Raw genomic sequence first — 20,215 nt, forward strand, 5'->3', positions numbered from 1 at the left:
GAGTTTGTTTAAATTAATTATGCGTGTGTTACTCCATGTGTGCAGTGCTCCTGCTTAGTTTTGTTACATACTCAAAATGCAATGACCGTTCAAACTCCCATCAGTTTTTTCGATGCCAGCATTTATGTTAACCTAAACCAGCTGAATGTGAGGTTACTGGTGCCAGTCCTGGTTCTGAAGGAGCGGCAGGCGGGCGGGCTCGCGCCGTGCCGCGCGCTGCTCCCGCCGCCCTTCCCGCTCCCAGCCCCGCGCCTGCGCGAGCGCCGGCGCCTGCGCGCGGGGACGCGGCGCGGCCCCTCTCGGCTTTTGGCTTATTCGGGAGGGTTATTTTGTTCTCGTGTTTTTTTTTTTTTTTTTAATTCTCTCCGGCCGCCGCTGCTGGGCTGTCCGTCTGTAAGAAGCGAAACTCCAGGGGCTTTTCCCGCTGAAGTGACAGCGCTGAGGCGGTCGGGCCGTGACCTCTCACCGCGGGGTCGGAGGTGACCGCCAAGATGGCGGCGGCTGCGGGAGGGCCGCGGCGGGCTCGCTGCTGAGGGAGACCCGCGGGGCCGAGCCTGCCCCGGGCCCGCCGCTCCACCCTCTGCGCCTTGCCCGGCTCTCGGCGGACGGCGCTGCCCCAGCCGGCGCTCCCAGGAGCGCGGACACCGGTGCCTGCCGGCGTCTGGCCGCGGCACTCCTGATTCCGCCGGCGCTGCCCGCTGAGCCGGTTGTTCTTCGTAGTTCCCGTGGCGAGGAAGCGCCTCTGGACTGGTTCCGTGACCCTCGCAGGCAGAGCAGCTGAGAGCGCTTCCCCTGAAGGTTTTGTACAAACGCTGCTTGTCGGTGGTGCTGTAGCGATGGCGCTCACTGGAACTGCAGATTCCTGACTGCTGGGGGTCACACATCGCTGCGGAGATGAGTGATCAAATACGGCGTGACACGGGGGAAAACCGGGGGACCCGCTGAGTGAGGATGATGTCGATGCCCGTCTGACGGTCAGCAGTGTGTGTTTAGTGCTGCGGTTCAGGATGAATAGAAAGAAAGGAGACAAAGGATTTGAAAGCCCAAGACCCTATAAATTATAAGTATCCATTTTTTTTTTTAATTGCTATACTTGAAACCAATGCACACTGAGTCAGGCCACAGGCCGATTAGTAATGATTTATTTAAGAAGGTTGCAGCTTGTGGTGTAGCTTGCATTAAGAAAACCTGTGTTGCAGATGGATGTTTGAATATGTAAATGGACTTGCTCATGGGCAGCAAGTCTGTCAACCATGCAGTCTCACGAAGATATTTACATTATGCTCTTCAAGCTTTGGACATTTGTTCACATAGTGTCAGTACTGAAGACTGTACTACGATGTTCTATATATACTGCTGTGTCAAAAAGCCCTTTTGACTTAAGGGCCTTTTTATGTACAAAAAAATGCTTGCTTTTCAGCAAGCCATGTTCTTAAGCAAACTATCATTTTCACACATTCACTCTTTGGGTTGTAATCGAGCTACAAAGTAGTTGGTGGTATATTTCAGTGCATTTTAATAGATTTCTTGTTCTACATGTTTTATTCCTTTATAAATCTGTTACATTAAGTGTATATGAGAGGACTGATTCTACTTAGAAATACATTTGTGTAAGTAATGTATGAAACCACTTTTAGATTCTCTTTTAAGAGTTTTTATCAAACTTTATGTCACCTGAAGCAATGTCACTTCTTAACACACAGGATATATGCAGATAAACTGCCATATGCCATAGAAGTTGAATTATTTTAAGGTTTTGTCTTGGGTCATGAAACGCACTACTGTAACAATGACACCTATTACAGGAAATTACATAGAAATAACTTAGAGGTTTTTTTAAAAGTTGGAATTATTTTATCTCCTACCTTTTAAATCAGTTTTATTTACCAGGAGTTCCAATACATCACTCAAAATTTAAGCAAATGCATTTGACTAATATAAAATACCTGTCTTGATTAAGGGATTTGCATTATTTTAAATACAAGTTCTTAGGCATGCTAATTGTAAAAACACATACTGTATCTTGTAATGTGTAATACCTGCTTATATAAATTACGTATGAGTGTCAGCTCTCCAGGTAAACTTCCCACAGGTCTCTGATTGCAAGTGTTATGGCTTATGCCATTACTGATACTGCTCATCACTACAGTGTTAGACCTGGACACTGCCATTTGTAATTCTTTATATGCAAATAAGTATTGTTCAAAATTTATGTTATCTTCCTGTATTACCAGTAATGTTCATCCTGGCATGATACTGTGTTTGATTTTTTGGGGGACTTTCCTGACATTGTGGGTAACTTCTATTCATTATTTGGTTTAGACCACATAAAAGATTGAGACAAACATTAATGACTTTTACAGAAATATATTTTATTTGCAGTATTTATGTACATATATCCTGTGTGGCTGTCTGTTAAACTGGGTTAAAGTATTTAAAATGCTGCCATTTATGCAAAACCTTACCTTTTACCTTTTTTTTTTTCCTTTCAGCACAACTCATCAGGTAGTTTGTATCAACAACATAAATTTTCAGAGAAAGTCTGTTGTCGTAAGTATTTCCTAATGAAGTGTGAAGTAGAAATTGTCTGGGTTTTCTTCATGCTTTTAGAGGGAAAAAATGCACTTACAAGCTAATTATGCTGTTCAGCTACTTCATAGGTTATATTTTCTAATATGATGCTTCTCATAAGTCTGTCATTGCTTGAGATAAAATTCCTAATTGTGAGCACTTCTAGAAAAATATTTCTAAATGAAGGCTGCTCCATTGTAAATATGACAGAGCAATTTGCAGTTCAAAATTCATGCTCACACAGTGTTAGCTGATGTTAAGGGTAGGCTTACAGAGTTTTCTCCCTTGTATGTGAGTTCACTTGGGCTTTGAAGAAAGTTTCATCATTTCAGTCCTAAAATCTTCAAGAGTCTTGGTCAATTTACTTACGTGTTTCAAGGATTCTGCTGAGGTTTTAAGAATTCTTGTCTCAAATTCAAGTACCAAGACATAGTGATGGTAATAACTTGAAATATACTCAGTAGAGGCACATTTTTTCCAGTAAAATTGTCAGTCACGTTAAATTTTTTGCTTTGTCTGTTTCATTTACAGCTGCGAAAATTTACCTTTTAAATGGCATGAAAGAAAATGTAGAAAATCTAAATGGCAAATAATTTTCCTTTTCAAATATGAAAATACCATCTTTATATCAGTGATTTGATTTTTAAAAGTTGTATTAGTACTAATTTTTTATATCTCTCCAGTTTTTAAACTGTTAAATATTTTACAGAAGATTTTGATTTGTGTTTTCGTAGGGTTATGTGGAACTCACAATATTTCCCACAGTTGCAAACCTGAACAGAATCAAGCTGAACAGTAAACAGTGCCGGATTTACAGAGTGAGAGTCAATGATTTAGAAGCAGCTTTCATCTATAATGATCCAACTCTGGAGGTCTGTCACCATGAGTCAAAGCAGTAAGTGATATGTTTAAGACTCTGCAGATGTAGTATTTTCTGTTGCTCTTAAGTATAATCTACTCTCTTTTACTGTCTAGTTTTACCTCATAATTTCCTAATAGTAACTTCTGGTCTGGTCTAATTTTAGGGAAGTATTTTGGCAATAATTTTGACTTTTACACTAATCTTCTTTGGAATTTCTCATGTTAATATATCTTTGTATTGTTTGGTGAAAGTATAAAAAAAATTTATATAAAGTACTTTATGGGGAAAAAGGCCTTGGATTTAATCTGTGTGCTTGAGACAGACACTGTGTATCACCTAGGTATTCCTTTATTCATCAGTTATGCAAGAGCATCAATAATTCAGTTTGCAAATACAGTGTTCATTTATATAGGACACTGAATTTATTATCAGAGTTACGAAATTTTCTTTGAGTCTTCATACTGACCACTTGAGTACATTAATTCTGCAATTGTTTGCTTTGTGACTTGATGTTTTTGTTATTGATACTCATTATGATACTTATTATGTCAAAAATTCAGAATTGTTATTGCAGGGATTCTAGATTGTTGTGAAGAGCTAGAAAATAAAGCTTTTGGCCTTTTATAAGGAATCAAACTTGCATTATTTATTGTTGTCGATAACAGTGTAAGTCCTAGAACCTGAACTCACTTCAAAATTTGAAAGGAAAAGTTTAACATTTCTTCAGCCTCTCATATTGAAGAGTATGTTTTAAATCATGTGGCTTCCTGAATGTCTAGGTGTGAGTTTGTGGGCTCTTAAGTTGGACAACTCTTTGGGGGCTCTCCTGGCAGGGGAGATTCTCTTGGAGCAGTTCTGTGTTAGGAATGAGAGTTGCATTGGACTTTTTTGGTTTTCAGTTTCTGTTTATTGTTAACTTATCAAAACTTTAGCACATGGTCTGCGCCCAGACCTTGCATGTGTGAAAACAGTACAAAAATGGCCAACAACCTCGTGCTGCAAGGTCTTTTTAAGTTTAATCAAAAACTAAACTACTTAATTAAGAAGTGACACTTAAATTATTTTCTTTTCTAACTCAATAACTGACTCTTAAAGACTTGTAATATAGACTTTTCTACTTAATTACAAGATACCACCTAAACCCAAGAAGAAAGAGGAAGAAGAGAGAAGAAAGGAATTTGAGACAACACTTTATATCTTCAATCTTGAACTCATCTGTAACATACTAAAAATCTTAAAACTTAAATTTTTCACTCATGTGACATACTACACTACTATCTACAATCTCTGCAATCTATTTCACACTTTTGTTGAGGCTTTGGAAGTTTTTCCTATGAATGACGGTCAAAGTCAGTGTTTTCCTGGGAGTCAGAGCACCTCAGGGTAGACAGGGGATATTCCCCATTCCCACACCAGGGAATTGATGTGGGAAGGGGCTTTAGCAAAAAATCTTTTAGCCATTTCATTTTTGGTAAGAGCATATGGGGACATGTTTCCCCTAGGTATTCTCTTTTGATTTGCTGGAACATTTATATTCTCACAGCTTCTTTTGGCTGGCTTGGTTGAATTTACAATTTGCGGGATTGTTAAAAAACTTCTAGTGAAAGTGTTGTTAAACAGCAGCTGATAAAAAAAAACCAAAAACCACAGAGTCCTTTAGGCTGTAAAAAACTGGCTGAAATAATCTAGTCCAATTCCTCTCACATGGGGTCAGGTAGAATAGGTTGCACAGGGCTGTGTCCCTTTGGGTTTTGAGTATCTTTGAGGATGGAATCTTTGCAGTCTCTCCAGGCATCCTGCAGTGCTGATGACCCTCAAAGTAAAAGGCATTTTCTTGTATTCCGATAGAATTTCATATATTTTAACTCACATCCGCTGATGGGAGCAGACACAGTCGGCACAAACTGAGACACAGGAGGTTCCTTCTGAACATCAAGAAACAGTTTTTACTGTGAACACTGGGACAATTTACTCAGAGAGACTGTGTAGTCTCTATCCTTGGAAATATTTGAGTCATCTGGACATGCTCCTGAGCAAGTGGTTTCTGGTGACCCTGTTGGAGCTGAGGGGTTGGACCAGAAGACCTTCAGAAATTGCTTCCAACCTCACCCATTCTGTGATTCTGTAATAACGAATCCTGCGTAACTCCTGGAAGGTGTAAGAAAGGAGCAGCATTTCAAATTATCAGAGTGAAGAATCCCATTATGTTAAAAAAGGGATTCGGAGAGGGAATTCTGTCATTTTGTGGAGAAGATGAGGATTTTTTTGTTCAAACTATTCAAATTTAATGGAAAATCTCTGTATTTCATAACTCCCATGTTATTCATAGTTTTGAAAGACAGAGGTCACTAAATACTCATAACAAGAAACTAGTATGCCTCTTTCTGTATCTCAGAAGTTAAAGGCAACATGAGTTACAAAATGTTAGATGAAGTTAGATGTGTTTTTCCATTGAAATACTGGTCACAGTTGAGTAGGTAAATAGAGCATCTCTGCTCTTTTGGCAGGATTGCGAGCAGAAATACTGGAAATCTAAAAACTCTAGAATTAGTACTTCAGAAAAATCATCAGTATGTTTTCTCTGCCCTTCTTTACAAAGAACTGCTTCTAGAAACAGTGGTTTGTACTAGTCTTTGTATCTAATTGTCTGGTTGTCTCTTCCAAGTTCTCATTTGTTATGGCAAGTGTAGTGATGATGTCCTTTGTACCCTTGCATCTGAACTAGCTGCAGCAATTATTTTGTGACAGATTAGATGTGATGGTTTGTTTCTGATCTTACAGGGATTGTTCCTTTTGCACAGTTTTCTTAAGTAGTCTTTTGAACTAGTAAAGGGGAAATGAGGATGGTGCTTGGCAACCTGTTTATGTTAAATATTTTATTTTCAATCTTTAGTTCTCCCTGTGGTGTGTAAGAGGTATAAGTTCAGGTTATAAAATTGTATATACAAACATTTTCTATTGTTTTGATAACGCTTTTAGTTTCTTAGATGCTATTTTCTAAAAGAAGACTTAAAATCATAGAAGCATTGAAATTGGAAGGGACCCATAAGATCATCATCATGAGTCCAACTGTCAACCCAGCACCACCATGACCAGTAAATCATATCTTCAGGTGCCATGTCCACAGGTTTCGTGAACACTTTCAGGAATGGTGACTCCACCACTTCCCTGGGCAGTCAGTTACAACCTTTACAGTCTTTTCTGTGAAGAAATTTTTTCCAAGTAGCTTATCTGGGGCATAAGTATTTAGAAAAATTGTTAATTTAATGGACACTTTCCTACCTTTTTATCAAAGTTAAAATAATCTGAAGACTTTTTACTCGCTTAGTTAGCAAAATAATTCTGTTTAAAATGGAAAACTCTGTATGGAGTAAAGATTAGAAAACTTGCTACAGCATCTCTGACTTGATAGGTTGTGTTTACTCATAGGAGGTTTAAGAGAAGTGGCTCATGGTTATGTGGTGAAAATTTTGGCATGCAAGAAAACAGTTAAAAGAGGGTTGAAGAATTCATCTTTATTTATGACACAATTCTGTCTGCTTCACTATTGTCTTTTTTACTGCTTCTTGGTGAGATCACCTCTTTGTGTTCTGAATTGAAATATTCAACTTTTTTTCAGTTGAAATAGTACTATTGGGTGTTAGCATCTTTGAGGAAAAAATCATTGACACATGATCTCTGTAATTTCACATTCTCAGTGTTGAAGAAGGTAAAATAATTTTTCTTCAGTCATGCATTTTTTCAGTTCCCCTGAATATCAGAAAAATGCTCACTAAAAAGGTAATTAAAAATCAGTGAAATTTGTAGGAAACGTTAGAAGGCATGAATTAACATATTAAATATATTTTTAGCTTTGATGCTATTGCAAATTTATCCATTAGTCCTAAACCATAACTTCAGCTGACAAGTGAGAGAGTGTTTAAAGGTTTATCTAGAAACAAAGTTAGACTTCTAACTTGTAAGTGTCTGAAATCATCCAGTCCAATTCCCCTCACATGGGATCAGGTAGAGTAGGTTGCCCAGGGCTATGTTCATTTGAGTTTTGAGTATCATTGAGGATGGAGCCTCTGAAGGCTTCAGTACAGCATGGCTTTTTCATATCAGAATAGATAGATGAACTTAGAAAAAGCAGTCACTTCCTTCCTGACTGAGCAAACACCTGAACAGGTGTTTGTATATACAGCTATGAAATAATTTACGTTGCTTTACTGTGTGTGCACATGATGGCAGAGAATCCCATGCTTTTGAGAAGAGTTTCAAATCTTGTGGCAACTGCATATAGTGTTGAAGAGTGTCTATTTGGGTCATGTTTTGGCGCTGCTGTTTTTGAGTGTTACAGCTGTCTATTCTCCTCATCTTTCTTTTTCTTATAAGTTGTGCTTTTTCAATTCTATCAGTGTAAGAGAAAGGAGCTTGCTTTTTCTGGGCTATACTTCCACATTCTGTGTAGAGACCCCAGTGTGTATTCTGAATACTTAGACAACTGCTTGTATCTCAGCCCTATTTATTTAAAACTGACAAAGGAAACATTTTTTTATTTTTAATCTTATGGTTGACATTGTAAGCTGTTAAATAGATACAGCAAAAGTTTGGGTGCAGTGGTTTGATCTGTGATAAGTGAAGTTTTTGGTGATCCTGCTTAAATGCTTCACGTTTGTGGGATATTTAGGATGCCAGGCTGAGAAGATGTTGCGTTTTACTGTTATTATTGTGTAAAGGAAGCTATGTTTTTGTATAGCTAGCTAATGTGCACATAATGCTTTCCTGTGCAATGCTGGTTCATTTGTTTTTTTTTTTTAGCTTGAAGCCTGTAATATTGAATCATTACAAATTTGAAGATATTTTGAAATCCTGTTGCTTTAGTTACAAGCAGCAGTAAGCTGTGAGAGAGAGCAATGTGGTAACCTTAAGAGCATGTCTGTCTTGCAGTATTTTTTCTTCTGGGAAATCAATGATCCAGCCTTTAGACTTTACACAAAATAGAAAAAATCTGGTGGTACTGAGCATGTGTTGCCTTGCTTCAATAAATAGCCTTTATTTTCACTGGTATAATGCTTGTCTAATTGAAAAATCATTATAGACTTTGTTAGAAATAAACAAAGTGTCCAGGCCAGAACAGGGTTCATTTTTGCAGTAGTCAGGAGCAGGGAAAGGCTAAGACCTGGAGATTATTCTATACCACCTTGCCTCATTTTCCAGGGATGGGAAAAAGGCTTGCTTCCAGATTCCATAGCATGGCAGAGGGTTCAGGTGCTTTCATGAGTTACCTGGGGTGAGCAATACCATGTGAATCATTCACCTCTTTTCTCATACACATTGTCATTGGCATTGTTGCTGTTACTGTTTGTTGTCTTATTTCATTGCTGTTTCTGGTAAATTGTTCTTATTTTAATCCATAATCTTTACCTTTTGTGGCTCCAGTTCTCCTCTGCAGCCCACCAAGGGGCAGGGTGGAGAGATAGAGTGGCACATAGTTTGAAGTAGTTTTGGTGAAAACACTAAATGGGAGAATTCCTATACCACAGCACAAAGGTGTAGAGCACTTTTGAAGAGAGATGACAAAGCCCTTAAACTTGACCAGGAATGAAAATTAGGTTTTTGAGCATGACAAAGATTCAAATCATTGCCCTATTAATAAATCACCTATATGCGCATGTATTATATCATGTATGGTATATCCAATGGTATATTATGTATGATATATTATGTATGGTATACATGATAAATGTATATCATGGTATATAATGTATGTACTCCAATCCAATATGAAGTGCTTATTCTGTATGGGAAGCAATGCAAAATAGTAAATTAATTACTGGTAATGAAGAGTAAAGAATTATAGGCAGAGCAAATAACTTACTTTGCCAAGTTGATGTTAAGTACTGTAGGAAAACTGGTTTATAGACTATATGTTTGACACATACATTTGTAGCACTGGTGCAGCTACTAAATGCTATGGAAAGCTTGAAATAAATTAGTAATTTCAAAAAATAAATCTCTGTAGTATTGCTTCTTTACAGTCACTCAAGCTGCATGCACTTGGGCTGTAATTAAAAGTGTTTGGGGTGAATTCTGATGACAGAATTTATCTCTGCTGGGAAAAGACCATGAATATATATTTGTTTTTTCATTGTCAGTCTACAGTTAGCATTAGGAAAATTTATCATTGTTCCTTGGACTGTAACTTTTGGCATATGCTCTGTTTTTCTTAAAATGGCCATATGCAGTTTATTGAGAATAGTTCAAGCTATGAAAAGATTAATCTGTGGTGCTATGCCTTTAATGGATTCTCTTTACAATGAATCACCCATTTGAACTAGAACACTTCACAAAAATAGAAATATAAGAATAGACTTGTTTTCCATAAAATGATAAGCTCTGGAGTCTCCCTACTTTGCTGTAAAATCATAACCTTTTCCTGTCTGTGAAGCCAGTGACGTTTAAAGTGTAGCCACAAGCTCATCACAATCCTCAAAGTTTGAACAAGTTCTCACTGTGTAGGAAAGGGATCCCTATCAATAATAGTCAATTTTCAAAAATAGTTTGGAGTAAAATTAGACACAGTCTAACAGAATGTTACTGTGTTTTTCTGTTGCTAGCTTTTTTTTTTTTTATTACTAATAGGTCTTAGTCAGACTCTTTTTAAATAGAGTTTTCCCAGTGGTATTTGCCTTTCTAGGGTGCCATTTGAGGGACAGCTTAAAGCAGCTTTGCTTAGGGAGGTTCTTTGACCCCTCAGAATGGCAGATCAAGGAAGTAAACCAACTAAAACCTGTCTGATTAGAGAAAAAGTACTTATTTTCCCATTTGACACTTTCAGCTGTATCCCTACAGGATCAGATGAACAGTAATCTCCTTAGTGGGTGAGGTAGTAGTGGTGCGTGGGAGGCTAGGACACAGCACATCAGCTGGAGTTCAAGTGGGTGGGAATTGTTCAGGAGGCATACTTGAAGTTATACTATATTCTAGGGTACAAACTCAACTTTCCCTTTTAAAAATTGTTGGCATTATATCCTACCTTTAGGTACAGTTAGCTGTGAAAAAAGAAAATAAAAATATATTTAAACTTGAGGTTTGTGAGTTTCTCTACTGAAATGGTCCCATTTACTATTCAGAAGCTTTCAAGTAAAATAGAAAAGTTTACTGCTCCTGATATTCTCGGCCTTGGTAGTGGTGCCAGGGAATTTATGCAGTATTGTTGCCAAAGATGAAGAACTACATGAAAATATGTTCTCAATATATTTCAGTGTTTTAGCAAAATTTTTTATAGTTGTGGAAGATTCAGAATATTAAGCAGGGTCTTTGACATACGTAAACTTACAGAATGCTGGTGGTGGCATGGTTCATTACACTTTGTTCTTCCAAATAAGGTACTGTAATTTGGGTTGTTTTCTCCATGGATGGTGAATAGAGAGAATGGTTAGGTGAGAGCAAAATCCTGAAATGAGATCATGTCTGCTTTGTGTAGACTTTAGATTCCATGGAAGGTGGAGTCCCCAGCCAAAAGTTAATTTACTCCATTGTGGTCCAGTAATCCTGCACCTGGGTCAGGACAAGCCCCAGTATCAGTACAGGTTGAGAGGGATGAAGGCATTGCAGGCAGCCCTGCAGAGAAAGACTTCAGGGTGCTGATGGATGAGAGGCTTAGGATAAGCTGGCAATGTTCATTTGCACCCCAAAAAGCCAGCAGTGTCCTGGGCTGCATCACCAGCAGTGTGACAGCAAGGGCGAGGGAGGGGATTCTGCTCCTCTGCTGCGCTCTGATGAGGCCCCACCTGCAGTGCTGCACCCAGCTCTGAGGTCCTTGGCACAGAAGATAATGGGCCTGTTGGAGCAGATCCAGAGGAGGCCACCAGGATGGTAAAAGGGATGAAGCACCTGTCTGTGGGGAAAGGCTGAGAGTTGGGGTTGTTCAGCCTGGAGAAGATAATGGCTCTAGGAAGATCTCCTTCAACCTTTCAGTACTTAGAGGGGGCTTTATAAAAAGGATGGGGCAGACCTTTTAGTAGGGCTTGTTACAGTAGGACAAAGGGTAATGGTTTTAAACTAAAAGGAGGTAGATTTAGACTAGGTGCAAGGAAGAACTCTCTTACTCTGAGGGCAGTGGAACCCTGGAACTGGTTTCCCAGGGAGGTGGTAGATGCCCCATCTCTGGAAATACTGAAGGTCTGGTTGCACAGGACTCTGAGCCACTTCACCTAGTGCAAGATGTCACTGTCCTCTCCCGGGAAAGTTGGATTAGAACCTTAGGAGGTCCCTTCCAACCCAGATTGTTCTGTGGCTCTGTGACTCCTTGACTGCTTTATGCTTGACTGTGTCCTGCTTGTGCTTGAATTCATCAGCAGTACCTAAATTCTGTGGAAAAGGTGATAAGTAAGTTAAACACTTTCGAAAAGCTGCGTGTACCGAAGAATTAGAATTAAGAAAGATTTTGCTTCCGTGCTTTAAACAGTTTAGAAATCCATTTTGAAAAAGTATACAAGCTATTGCATAAAGCCGTAAAAGCAGGGTTAATTTTGGACTTGACTGTTTGTACTCCAGTGTTAAATATAATCACATTGAATAATAAGGTGACATCCTGCTTGTAAGTACTTTAACAGAAGACATATGCTTGTTCCTGCTCATTTCAGTTGAAAACAATTAATCTAAGTCATAACTGAAGTAATGATCCGACTTTGTAATTAAGTGAGCAATTAATCTGATATGTAGCAGCGTGGGATTTAGATGGTGGATGCTGCTACCTATTTCCCAATAAGCATCTCCTGTGGAAAAGCAGCTTGGGTAAGCATTCAAGCAGTCAAGTCCACACACCGCACTTGTCACAGCTTGCTCAACCAAGAGAGGCAGAAGGGCCTTTTATATGATAAATTCCAGCCAGGGTTTATTCCAGCACGCCAAAGGGGAAATCAGGGACAAAAGACCAAGCCATGTGGTGTGCACAAGGTTACGTAGGGGTCAGCGGCCAATGGTCTGAGGGCATGGGCCTGGTTCAAAGGGCAGGACAAAGGGTATTGCTCTTCAGTGAAGATGGGGCTGGCCATGAGGGATGCCACAACCAATGAGGAAACAGGAAAGGAGAAACCACAAGAATTCAGAGCACATGGGGAATGAAAACTGGGTCAGTGTTGCCTGGCTCGGTGGGGAAGTCTTCTCTTTCAGCCTAGGTGGAGACTATGGTATGTTCTTCCAGGGCGAGGCCCCGGGAATTTCCCTGAGGGGTTCAAAGGATTCCACTCTGGTATGGAGTTGCTCAAACCTGATTACAAAAAAACCATGTTTGCATCTTATATAAAAAATGTACACTTTAAGAAAGAAGAATGTTTCAAATATAACTAGAAACTAAAAAAGTATAGCACATATTTCTATGTTTGTATATTACAGCCAAAACTCCTAGCATATAATATTTTATATGTTATTTACAGGTGCCCCTATTCCTGTCCATCAAGCTAAAGGAGAAGAATACCATTGCCAAGCTAAAATCTTAACATTTAGAAAAGCAAAATAAAAGCAAAACTGCAATGTATGAGGAACCAGATCCTCAAGACAGAGCTTTAGAATAAAGATATACAAACTCCATCCAAAATAAAAACCAGAATTTTTAATTTCCATTACAATAAATGTAGTTATTACTGGCAAGAAAAGAGCACTGAGCATTTCTCAGTTTATTGGGAGTTATTACTGTTTAAGTATTTTTGATCACAGATCACTTCTGCAGGAGCTATATTTTAAGTTCTGCTTGTTGAAATCTAATCTTTGCTCCTTTTCTCTTCTACTCCTTTAAAAACAAAACAAAGCACTTGGTTGTCTATGCACCTTGAAATTCAGTATAGAAATTGTCTTAACTTCCAGAGTTGTTTTTTGTGGTTCAGCACAACTGTATTTTAAGAATTAACTGGCTATTTCTGACAGGAGGAATCTCAACTATTTCTCCAATGCCTATGCTGCTGCTGTCAGTGCTGTGGACCCAGATGCTGGAAATGGAGAGCTCTGCATTAAGGTTCCCTCAGAGCTGTGGAAACATGTTGATGGTAAAGAGACCATACTGAAAAATGAATTTAAGATGTCAGAGTTGTCAACTACAAGTTTGCTTAGGAAGACAGTAGCTTTGAAGAAATTGAAGTAGTGTTACATTATTTAATGAATTTTTGATTAATGTTTCCTTTTTCCTGTCCATCTGAATTCTGGAAAGTACTTTCACTTTTTGGTAATAGAGAGAAGTGTTGCAAGGTTTCTTGACACTATATACAAGCATACTCTTGGGTGGTCACAACCCCAGGAGAATAGTTGAGGAAATGGGAATAATGGAGTGTACTGGGGGATAAATTGTAATTTTGAAGCTGCTTGCAATATACATGATCCAACAAAAAAAAAAAAAAAAATTACAAGGATATAGTTACATACATCTTTTTACAAAGGTCTAATAATTTTATGCCATCTCACATCAAGGAATGGTAATTTTTAAAATTTTAAAATTGACTTGGTAGTGCAAGTAGACTCCTTCTGTGGCTCTATAAACTGGCATACTAGATCTGGAATAAGCAACTGTTTTAATGAGTTACTCTTCAGTGTTGATTATTTTCTTACAGGGATCTACTAGTTTATTGTATTATTTCCTGCATGGTTTTATTGGTTTTTCCCATGGATTTATGAGACTTCTGAGAGAACAATAACAACTGTATAATGAGGCTGACTTATGCAATATTGTCAGATGCACCTTAATGGGAAAGACACTTCTGTTTAGTTTAAGTTTTGTGTAAGTCCCTGTTGCCTTACGTGCAAGCCTAGAAGGGGAAATATTCAAACACGTATAATTTCACTTTTCAGTGTTTCAGTGTCAAAATATAGTGAGACTTGTGGGATAAATTTCAGCATATGCTTGAATTTCTTTGTTTGCCAATCTATTCATAGGTGAGATTTCTTTGAAACTAAACCAAAGTGAAGACACTTAAATTACAGGAAAAGTATTAACTATAATAAGAGATCTTAAGCAACTGCAAACAATAATAATATGTCTTGTAAGAACGTGCCTGCTTCATAGATTTTTTGGAGAAAATTTTTTCAGCAAGGTGCCAGTTGTTAGATACAGTGTATAAATATGCTTCACTCTTGGGGAATTAGAAGATGAAATGTGACTCCAATTGCAGTTTTTATTAGTGAATAAAGATTCTTGTAAATGCATCTCCTGTAACTTGTGCTTAGGAAGGTCTCAGTTTTGTAAGCTTTGAGCTGTACTTTGTAAGTGGACCAGGAAGTCCATGAGAATGAAATTATCCCATAATCTTCAAAGACCTAGAGTCCAAAACTGAGTTACTATTCTGCAATAACTTTCATGTAAGTTGTATAGACTTAGTCCAGTTTTGGTCTTTGTGCTGCAGAGTTAAAAGTCCTGAAGGTGCATATAAACTTTTCTCTGGACCAGCCAAAAGGAGGCCTTCATTTTGTGGTACCCAACATGGAGGGCAACATGGCAGAAAGAGGGGCTCATGTCTTTTCATGTGGTTATCAAAATTCCACAAGGTAAGAAAATTGTTTTTGAGTGTTAGATTTGTATTTCAAATTTCTTCTCAAAGTGTAGGAAATACAAATATTTTCTTTTAATTATTTCAAGTTTAAAAAGTTCTAAAACTTAATTTGTGCTTGAAAGGAGCTTACCAATGTGAAGTAACATCTAATTATTAGTAATTAGAATGTCTAGTCTTTATAGCTCAGCAGGAGGTAAAGACAAAAAAAGCTTGTAAAGCTTTATAAAGTTAATGTATTATAGAAGTCAGTATGTCAACATTCATATATTCTTAAAGTATTTAGGGATATAGTTTGGAACTTGAAAGAAAAATCACCTGTGGATAAGAGTATAATTGTTAAGTATAATTGTTAACCATTTTCTCCCTAATCCTTACTTTTCTAGATTTTGGTTTCCTTGTGTGGATTCATATTCTGAGTTGTGTACCTGGAAACTTGAGTATACTGTAGATGCTGCAATGGTGGCTGTTTCAAATGGAGATTTGGTGGAAACTGTATACACCCACGATATGAGAAAGAAGACTTTTCATTACATGTTGACTATTCCAACTGCAGCTTCTAACATCTCCTTGGCAATTGGACCTTTTGAAATCCTTGTTGATCCATACATGCATGAGGTAATAATCTTCATCATAGAAGCCTCCTTTTTTTTTTGAAAAAGAATTGCTGGTGTTTCATGTTGCATTCAGTATACATTAGTCCGAAAATGGGTATTTCTAGTTCAACCTTCATCAGTATGTATGATAAAGCTTGTCTAGTAATGCCTGTATTTAAATTTATTTCTAAAATACAAGCCTTTAAATAAGCAGCAGTGCCATTTATGTCTGAATTTATGGGGCAAATTTGTTGAAATTCCCTGAGATATATAATACACTTGATATTTATGTATTTAAATATGTTTGTAGGTCTTGCCACTAATTTTCCTGTGTTTGTAGGTGACTCACTTTTGCTTACCACAACTTCTTCCACTGCTCAAACATACCACATCATACCTTCATGAGGTGTTTGAATTTTATGAGGAGATTCTTACTTGCCGCTATCCTTACTCCTGTTTCAAGACTGTTTTTATAGATGAAGCTTATGTTGAAGTAGCTGCTTATGCATCCATGAGTATTTTCAGGTTCGTATTTGAGGAAATTACACCTTCTAAATCCATGGGCCTAGAAGCTCTAGATCCAAGACTATTGAGAAATATGTGAAATTCTAGTTATTTTTGTAGCCTAAGTGTTGGGCTTTCTAGTTTGAAAAGGCTTGTTTTTACTGACATTATGGGCTTCTAACACCATTTCCATTTTTATCTGTTATAAAGATGTTGGATTTACTGCAAGAAAAAACTGGTGGTGATTTTCCTTCTGAATTAGAAATGCCATGTATGAAATATTTTATCTCAAATTAAGTTCAGAAGTTTGATTGTGTTTTATTTTTCTCCAGCTGGAATAAGGTATCAGGAACACAAGATGATATCACCAGTTAAACTACTTAGACTCTATATAGAGGGTTGTGTCTAGATGATAATAGCAGGAGATCTGCCTGCATTACGATTATTAAAAATTAAAAAAGATGTTGCTATCTTACTGAAAAAAGTGAAGAAATTATTTTACTTGTTTTGGTTTTTAAGGCAAGGTCTTTTTAGTTTCTTTGGAGCCAGTGCTCATGTTGTGTTATTTTCTTTTTCTGGGGCTCCAGCACAAATCTCTTGCACAGTGCAATGATTATAGATGAAACTCCACTGACAAGGAGATGCTTGGCACAGGCCCTGGCCCAGCAATTCTTTGGATGTTTCATATCCAGAATGTCCTGGTAAGTATTTTACCATAGTGTTCTTCAAAAAATGGGGGGTATCGAGGAAGCTCAAATTTTAATTTGCAAATTACAAAATAAGTAAAACAGCAATGGTAGAAGAAAGCAAAAATGGGAAAAAATGTAAGAATAATAAACACAGCCCAATAAATGAAAATCCATTAGTATTTTTGTCATTTTGAAAGGAGAACATGAGAGATAAAAGTTGTAAAGACTGCATAGATTGAATATATCTTCCTGAATGTTGTACTGTGCTTTGGCATCTGAAAATTTTAGAAAGATAACTCTTTTGCATTATCAGTCAATTTCTGTTAGATATTTTGGATGATGAAGTATAGCCTGCATGCAAAATACTTGTAGAGCACAGAACTAATAAATTAAGAAGTTTTTCAGGGAGGAGAATGCAAAAATTAGTGTCAAATAGGAAAATTCCTTCTAAGGTGGCTATAACTCCATGTGTCAGAAAACCTTCCCAAATAGCTCTTGCAGTTCTGATTAATACATATCTTAAATCCTTTGCATACACTTTATTTATTGGGAACAAGTAACCCATTACTTTTTTTAATGGCAAAAGTCTATGTCCCGGATCATACTTGTCTTAAACAAGGGAAAGCAACATGTCCTTAAATTGTACTGTTGTAATTTCTGTGGCTCTCTTTATTTCTAGCCTACTTCTGTGATGAAGGCAATTTTTTTCATCCTCCATGATGACTCCAAGTTCTTGTTCTATTTACTTCATCATACCCTGTATACAGTATCATTTTTCTCTTTAAGGTTCTAGTTCATTATCATGTTTTAGTTTTTGTCTGGTTTTTATCTCTTAGAACATAATTTACAGAAGGTGTGTTTACAAGAGTGTCCACCAAATTGTGAGACAGGTATTTTGTCTACTTGGTGTCCAGATCTTCTGCACTGCATTGAGTTGTGTCAAGAAATTAAGATCATATCAATTAGCAGTTGCTTTAACTTTAGTGTCCATTTCCACCTGTTTATTATTATTGTTCCAGCTAAAATAGGTTTTATATTTTAATCTGGTTTTCTGTGGTAGAAGTTCAGTTTTCACTGACTTTTCAGTTTCATTGGTTCTGTCCAGGTGCCAGGTTCCATAAATTGGTTCACAGTTCATCAGACTTCTGTTGACTTAGAGAAGTTATACAACCTCTTGAAATTTGTGGCTATTTTTGAGCTGGCCATCCCTTACAAAATTTCCTCTGAAGTGATACAATTCATGTTTCTTTCTTATAATAGGTCAGATGAATGGGTGCTAAAGGGAATCTCTGGTTACATTTATGGCCTTTGGATGAAAAAAACCTTTGGTGTTAACGAGTATCGCCACTGGATTAAACAGGTACTATCATAGCATTTTCTACACCTTTCTGACATTTTGCATCAAAGAAAATACAGTATAAAAACCAAATATAATATTGCTTTGCATTGCAATCTAAAGACCTTTTTAGTAGTGACAAACCTCAAAGCTAGAATATTTTTACCACTTAATGCAAGGAAGAGCACCAAGCATACAAACCAAAATAGATTTTTGTGACTGCCATATGAATAAATAATAATAATTGTTGTTGTCTCTCCATGCAATAAGTTTTCCTCTTTTTCTTTGGACTTCTGAACAAAAAAAAAAAGGGTCAAAAAAAGATACTACTTTTGGAATACATAGAATAGAATATAGGATTCATAAGGATTTGTATTTGGTGAATTTATTATGCTGTGATGACTATTCATATAGCTCAGAGAGGCTCCAGTCTTAGCTTGGATGGGTGGTTCAGGTATCTTTTTGTATCATTGAAGGACTAAATGAAATAATGAAATGGTAAAAAATTCCCTGTTTGTAGTGATTTTTTTTCTTGGAAAACAAATTTCTATCTGTAGCTTACGTTTCCAAATGTAATCTTTGAAACAGGTACTTTCTAGTGATAGCAGCGGTGACTCTCATTCTTTGCAAATAACATTTTTTCACAAACAGATACGTATCTTCTTCCTCTCATCGCCTTCTCTTACTCTCCCTATTGCAAAAAGTAAATCCTGTCCCCCTTGCTCCATTCACATCCCTTACTCACCTGGGGACCAGTACCATTTCCTTCTCTACCTAATGCTCATTCAGTTCTCCAGTCTTGTGTTGTCTGTGCTGAAGGTGTAGGTGCTGCAGAGAACAGCACACCTGGATGGAGGTCTGTTGGAAGCGTTCACTGCTGTCAGCAGCAGAAGTTGCTTATGTTGTTCCCTAGCTGTCCACACTAAAGTAAAGGTGTCCAAAAGGGGTGCTGCTGTCACAGCCTCCAGTTCTGCCATTTTTGTAGTGTATTACCAATATATAAAAGTGTGCGAGTGAATATGTATCAATAAATCTCAGTACATATAAACATTTGGAAAATTTATAACAACACATTGCAGGCAATTTCCATTTCCTGTGCTTAAGCTGACACAATTTGGTTCATGTTGACTTTTGGGTGACAGTGAGTCCTTAGAAACATCCTGCCTTAAGGTGTGCTTGTTAACCTGGCATCCCACAAGTTCAGACCCAGTGCAGAGCTTAGGCCAGACATAAATATTTATTTATTTATATCTCTATATAATATATTTATTTGTGTGTGTCTGTTGTTGTTTTCCATTGGATGAAATGCTCATCACATTTATTTCTTTTGGACAAAGACAACTTATTTATTGAAGAATAATATGATTATAATATAGTTCAGCACTGTTTGGCATTAGTTCCCCGTTCAGGCCCTGAACAAGTAGAAGCTGCTAATTTCTTCTTCATTATTGTTTTTCATTTGAGGAACATCCCTGATTTTAAAATATTTCTCCCTTTGTAAACAAGCTTATTAGGAGGTATGACTTGAACAATATTAAAAGCTTTCCTGTCTTCTTTAAATAATTTCTCTGCTCTTCAAAATTATGCTTACTTAGGTATTTTGTTTTTAGGAGTTAGATCAAATCGTGGCATATGAACTGAAGACTGGAGGAGTTCTACTGCATCCAATATTTGGAGGAGGAAAAGAGAAAGACAAGTATGTTTATTTAAGCTGCAAGTCATTGCAGAGTATGTTTTTATGGGGCCATTAATATATGCCTTGGGTGTGTTGTGTAGCACAAAGCCAAAGGCTGAAGATCTCGAGCTGCCCAAGGCATGTATTACCAGTCTCATAAAGTACATCGTGAGTATATTGTAATGCCTGTTATTTTATTTTTCTTTCAATTTGGATCTCAAAGAAGTGAAGTATAATTAATGTTTTTAATGCTTTACAAAAGTGCTTTTTAGTAAGAGGATAAGAGAGAACATGGAGCCAGAATTTTGATGTGAGCTGTTTCTGGAGTGATTAGTAATTTTCATGCTTTTTTAATGATATCATCAGCTTTCTATTTCTTTGTTCTTTTTTCTTTCTGCTCTCAGATACCACCTTGTAGTCTTAGACTGAGATTTCTTAGTATATTGGGGGTAGAAAATTATTA

At 37.3% G+C, this 20,215-nt stretch overlaps 1 protein-coding gene across 3 annotated transcripts in view; it reads left to right on the forward strand.

The window, feature by feature from the left end:
* Positions 1-533: 533 nt before the first annotated feature.
* Positions 534-20,215, forward strand: part of TAF2 (TATA-box binding protein associated factor 2) — a 61,379-nt gene continuing 41,697 nt past the window's right edge. The window contains exons 1-10 of one of the 3 annotated variants that reach the window (XM_077782289.1): positions 534-1,060; positions 2,496-2,550; positions 3,306-3,466; positions 13,343-13,461; positions 14,809-14,950; positions 15,339-15,570; positions 15,889-16,073; positions 16,640-16,753; positions 18,002-18,101; positions 19,688-19,773. In XM_077782289.1, the coding sequence (XP_077638415.1) occupies positions 1,008-1,060; positions 2,496-2,550; positions 3,306-3,466; positions 13,343-13,461; positions 14,809-14,950; positions 15,339-15,570; positions 15,889-16,073; positions 16,640-16,753; positions 18,002-18,101; positions 19,688-19,773 (1,247 nt within the window). In that variant the 5' untranslated portion in view covers positions 534-1,007. The remainder of the gene's footprint in view (positions 1,061-2,495; positions 2,551-3,305; positions 3,467-13,342; positions 13,462-14,808; positions 14,951-15,338; positions 15,571-15,888; positions 16,074-16,639; positions 16,754-18,001; positions 18,102-19,687; positions 19,774-20,215) is intronic. The other 2 variants (XM_077782284.1, XM_077782283.1) reach the window with 2 other exon arrangements.

The sequence above is a fragment of the Lonchura striata genome, chromosome 1 (assembly GCF_046129695.1).
Source record: "Lonchura striata isolate bLonStr1 chromosome 1, bLonStr1.mat, whole genome shotgun sequence".
NCBI lineage: Eukaryota > Metazoa > Chordata > Aves > Passeriformes > Estrildidae > Lonchura > Lonchura striata.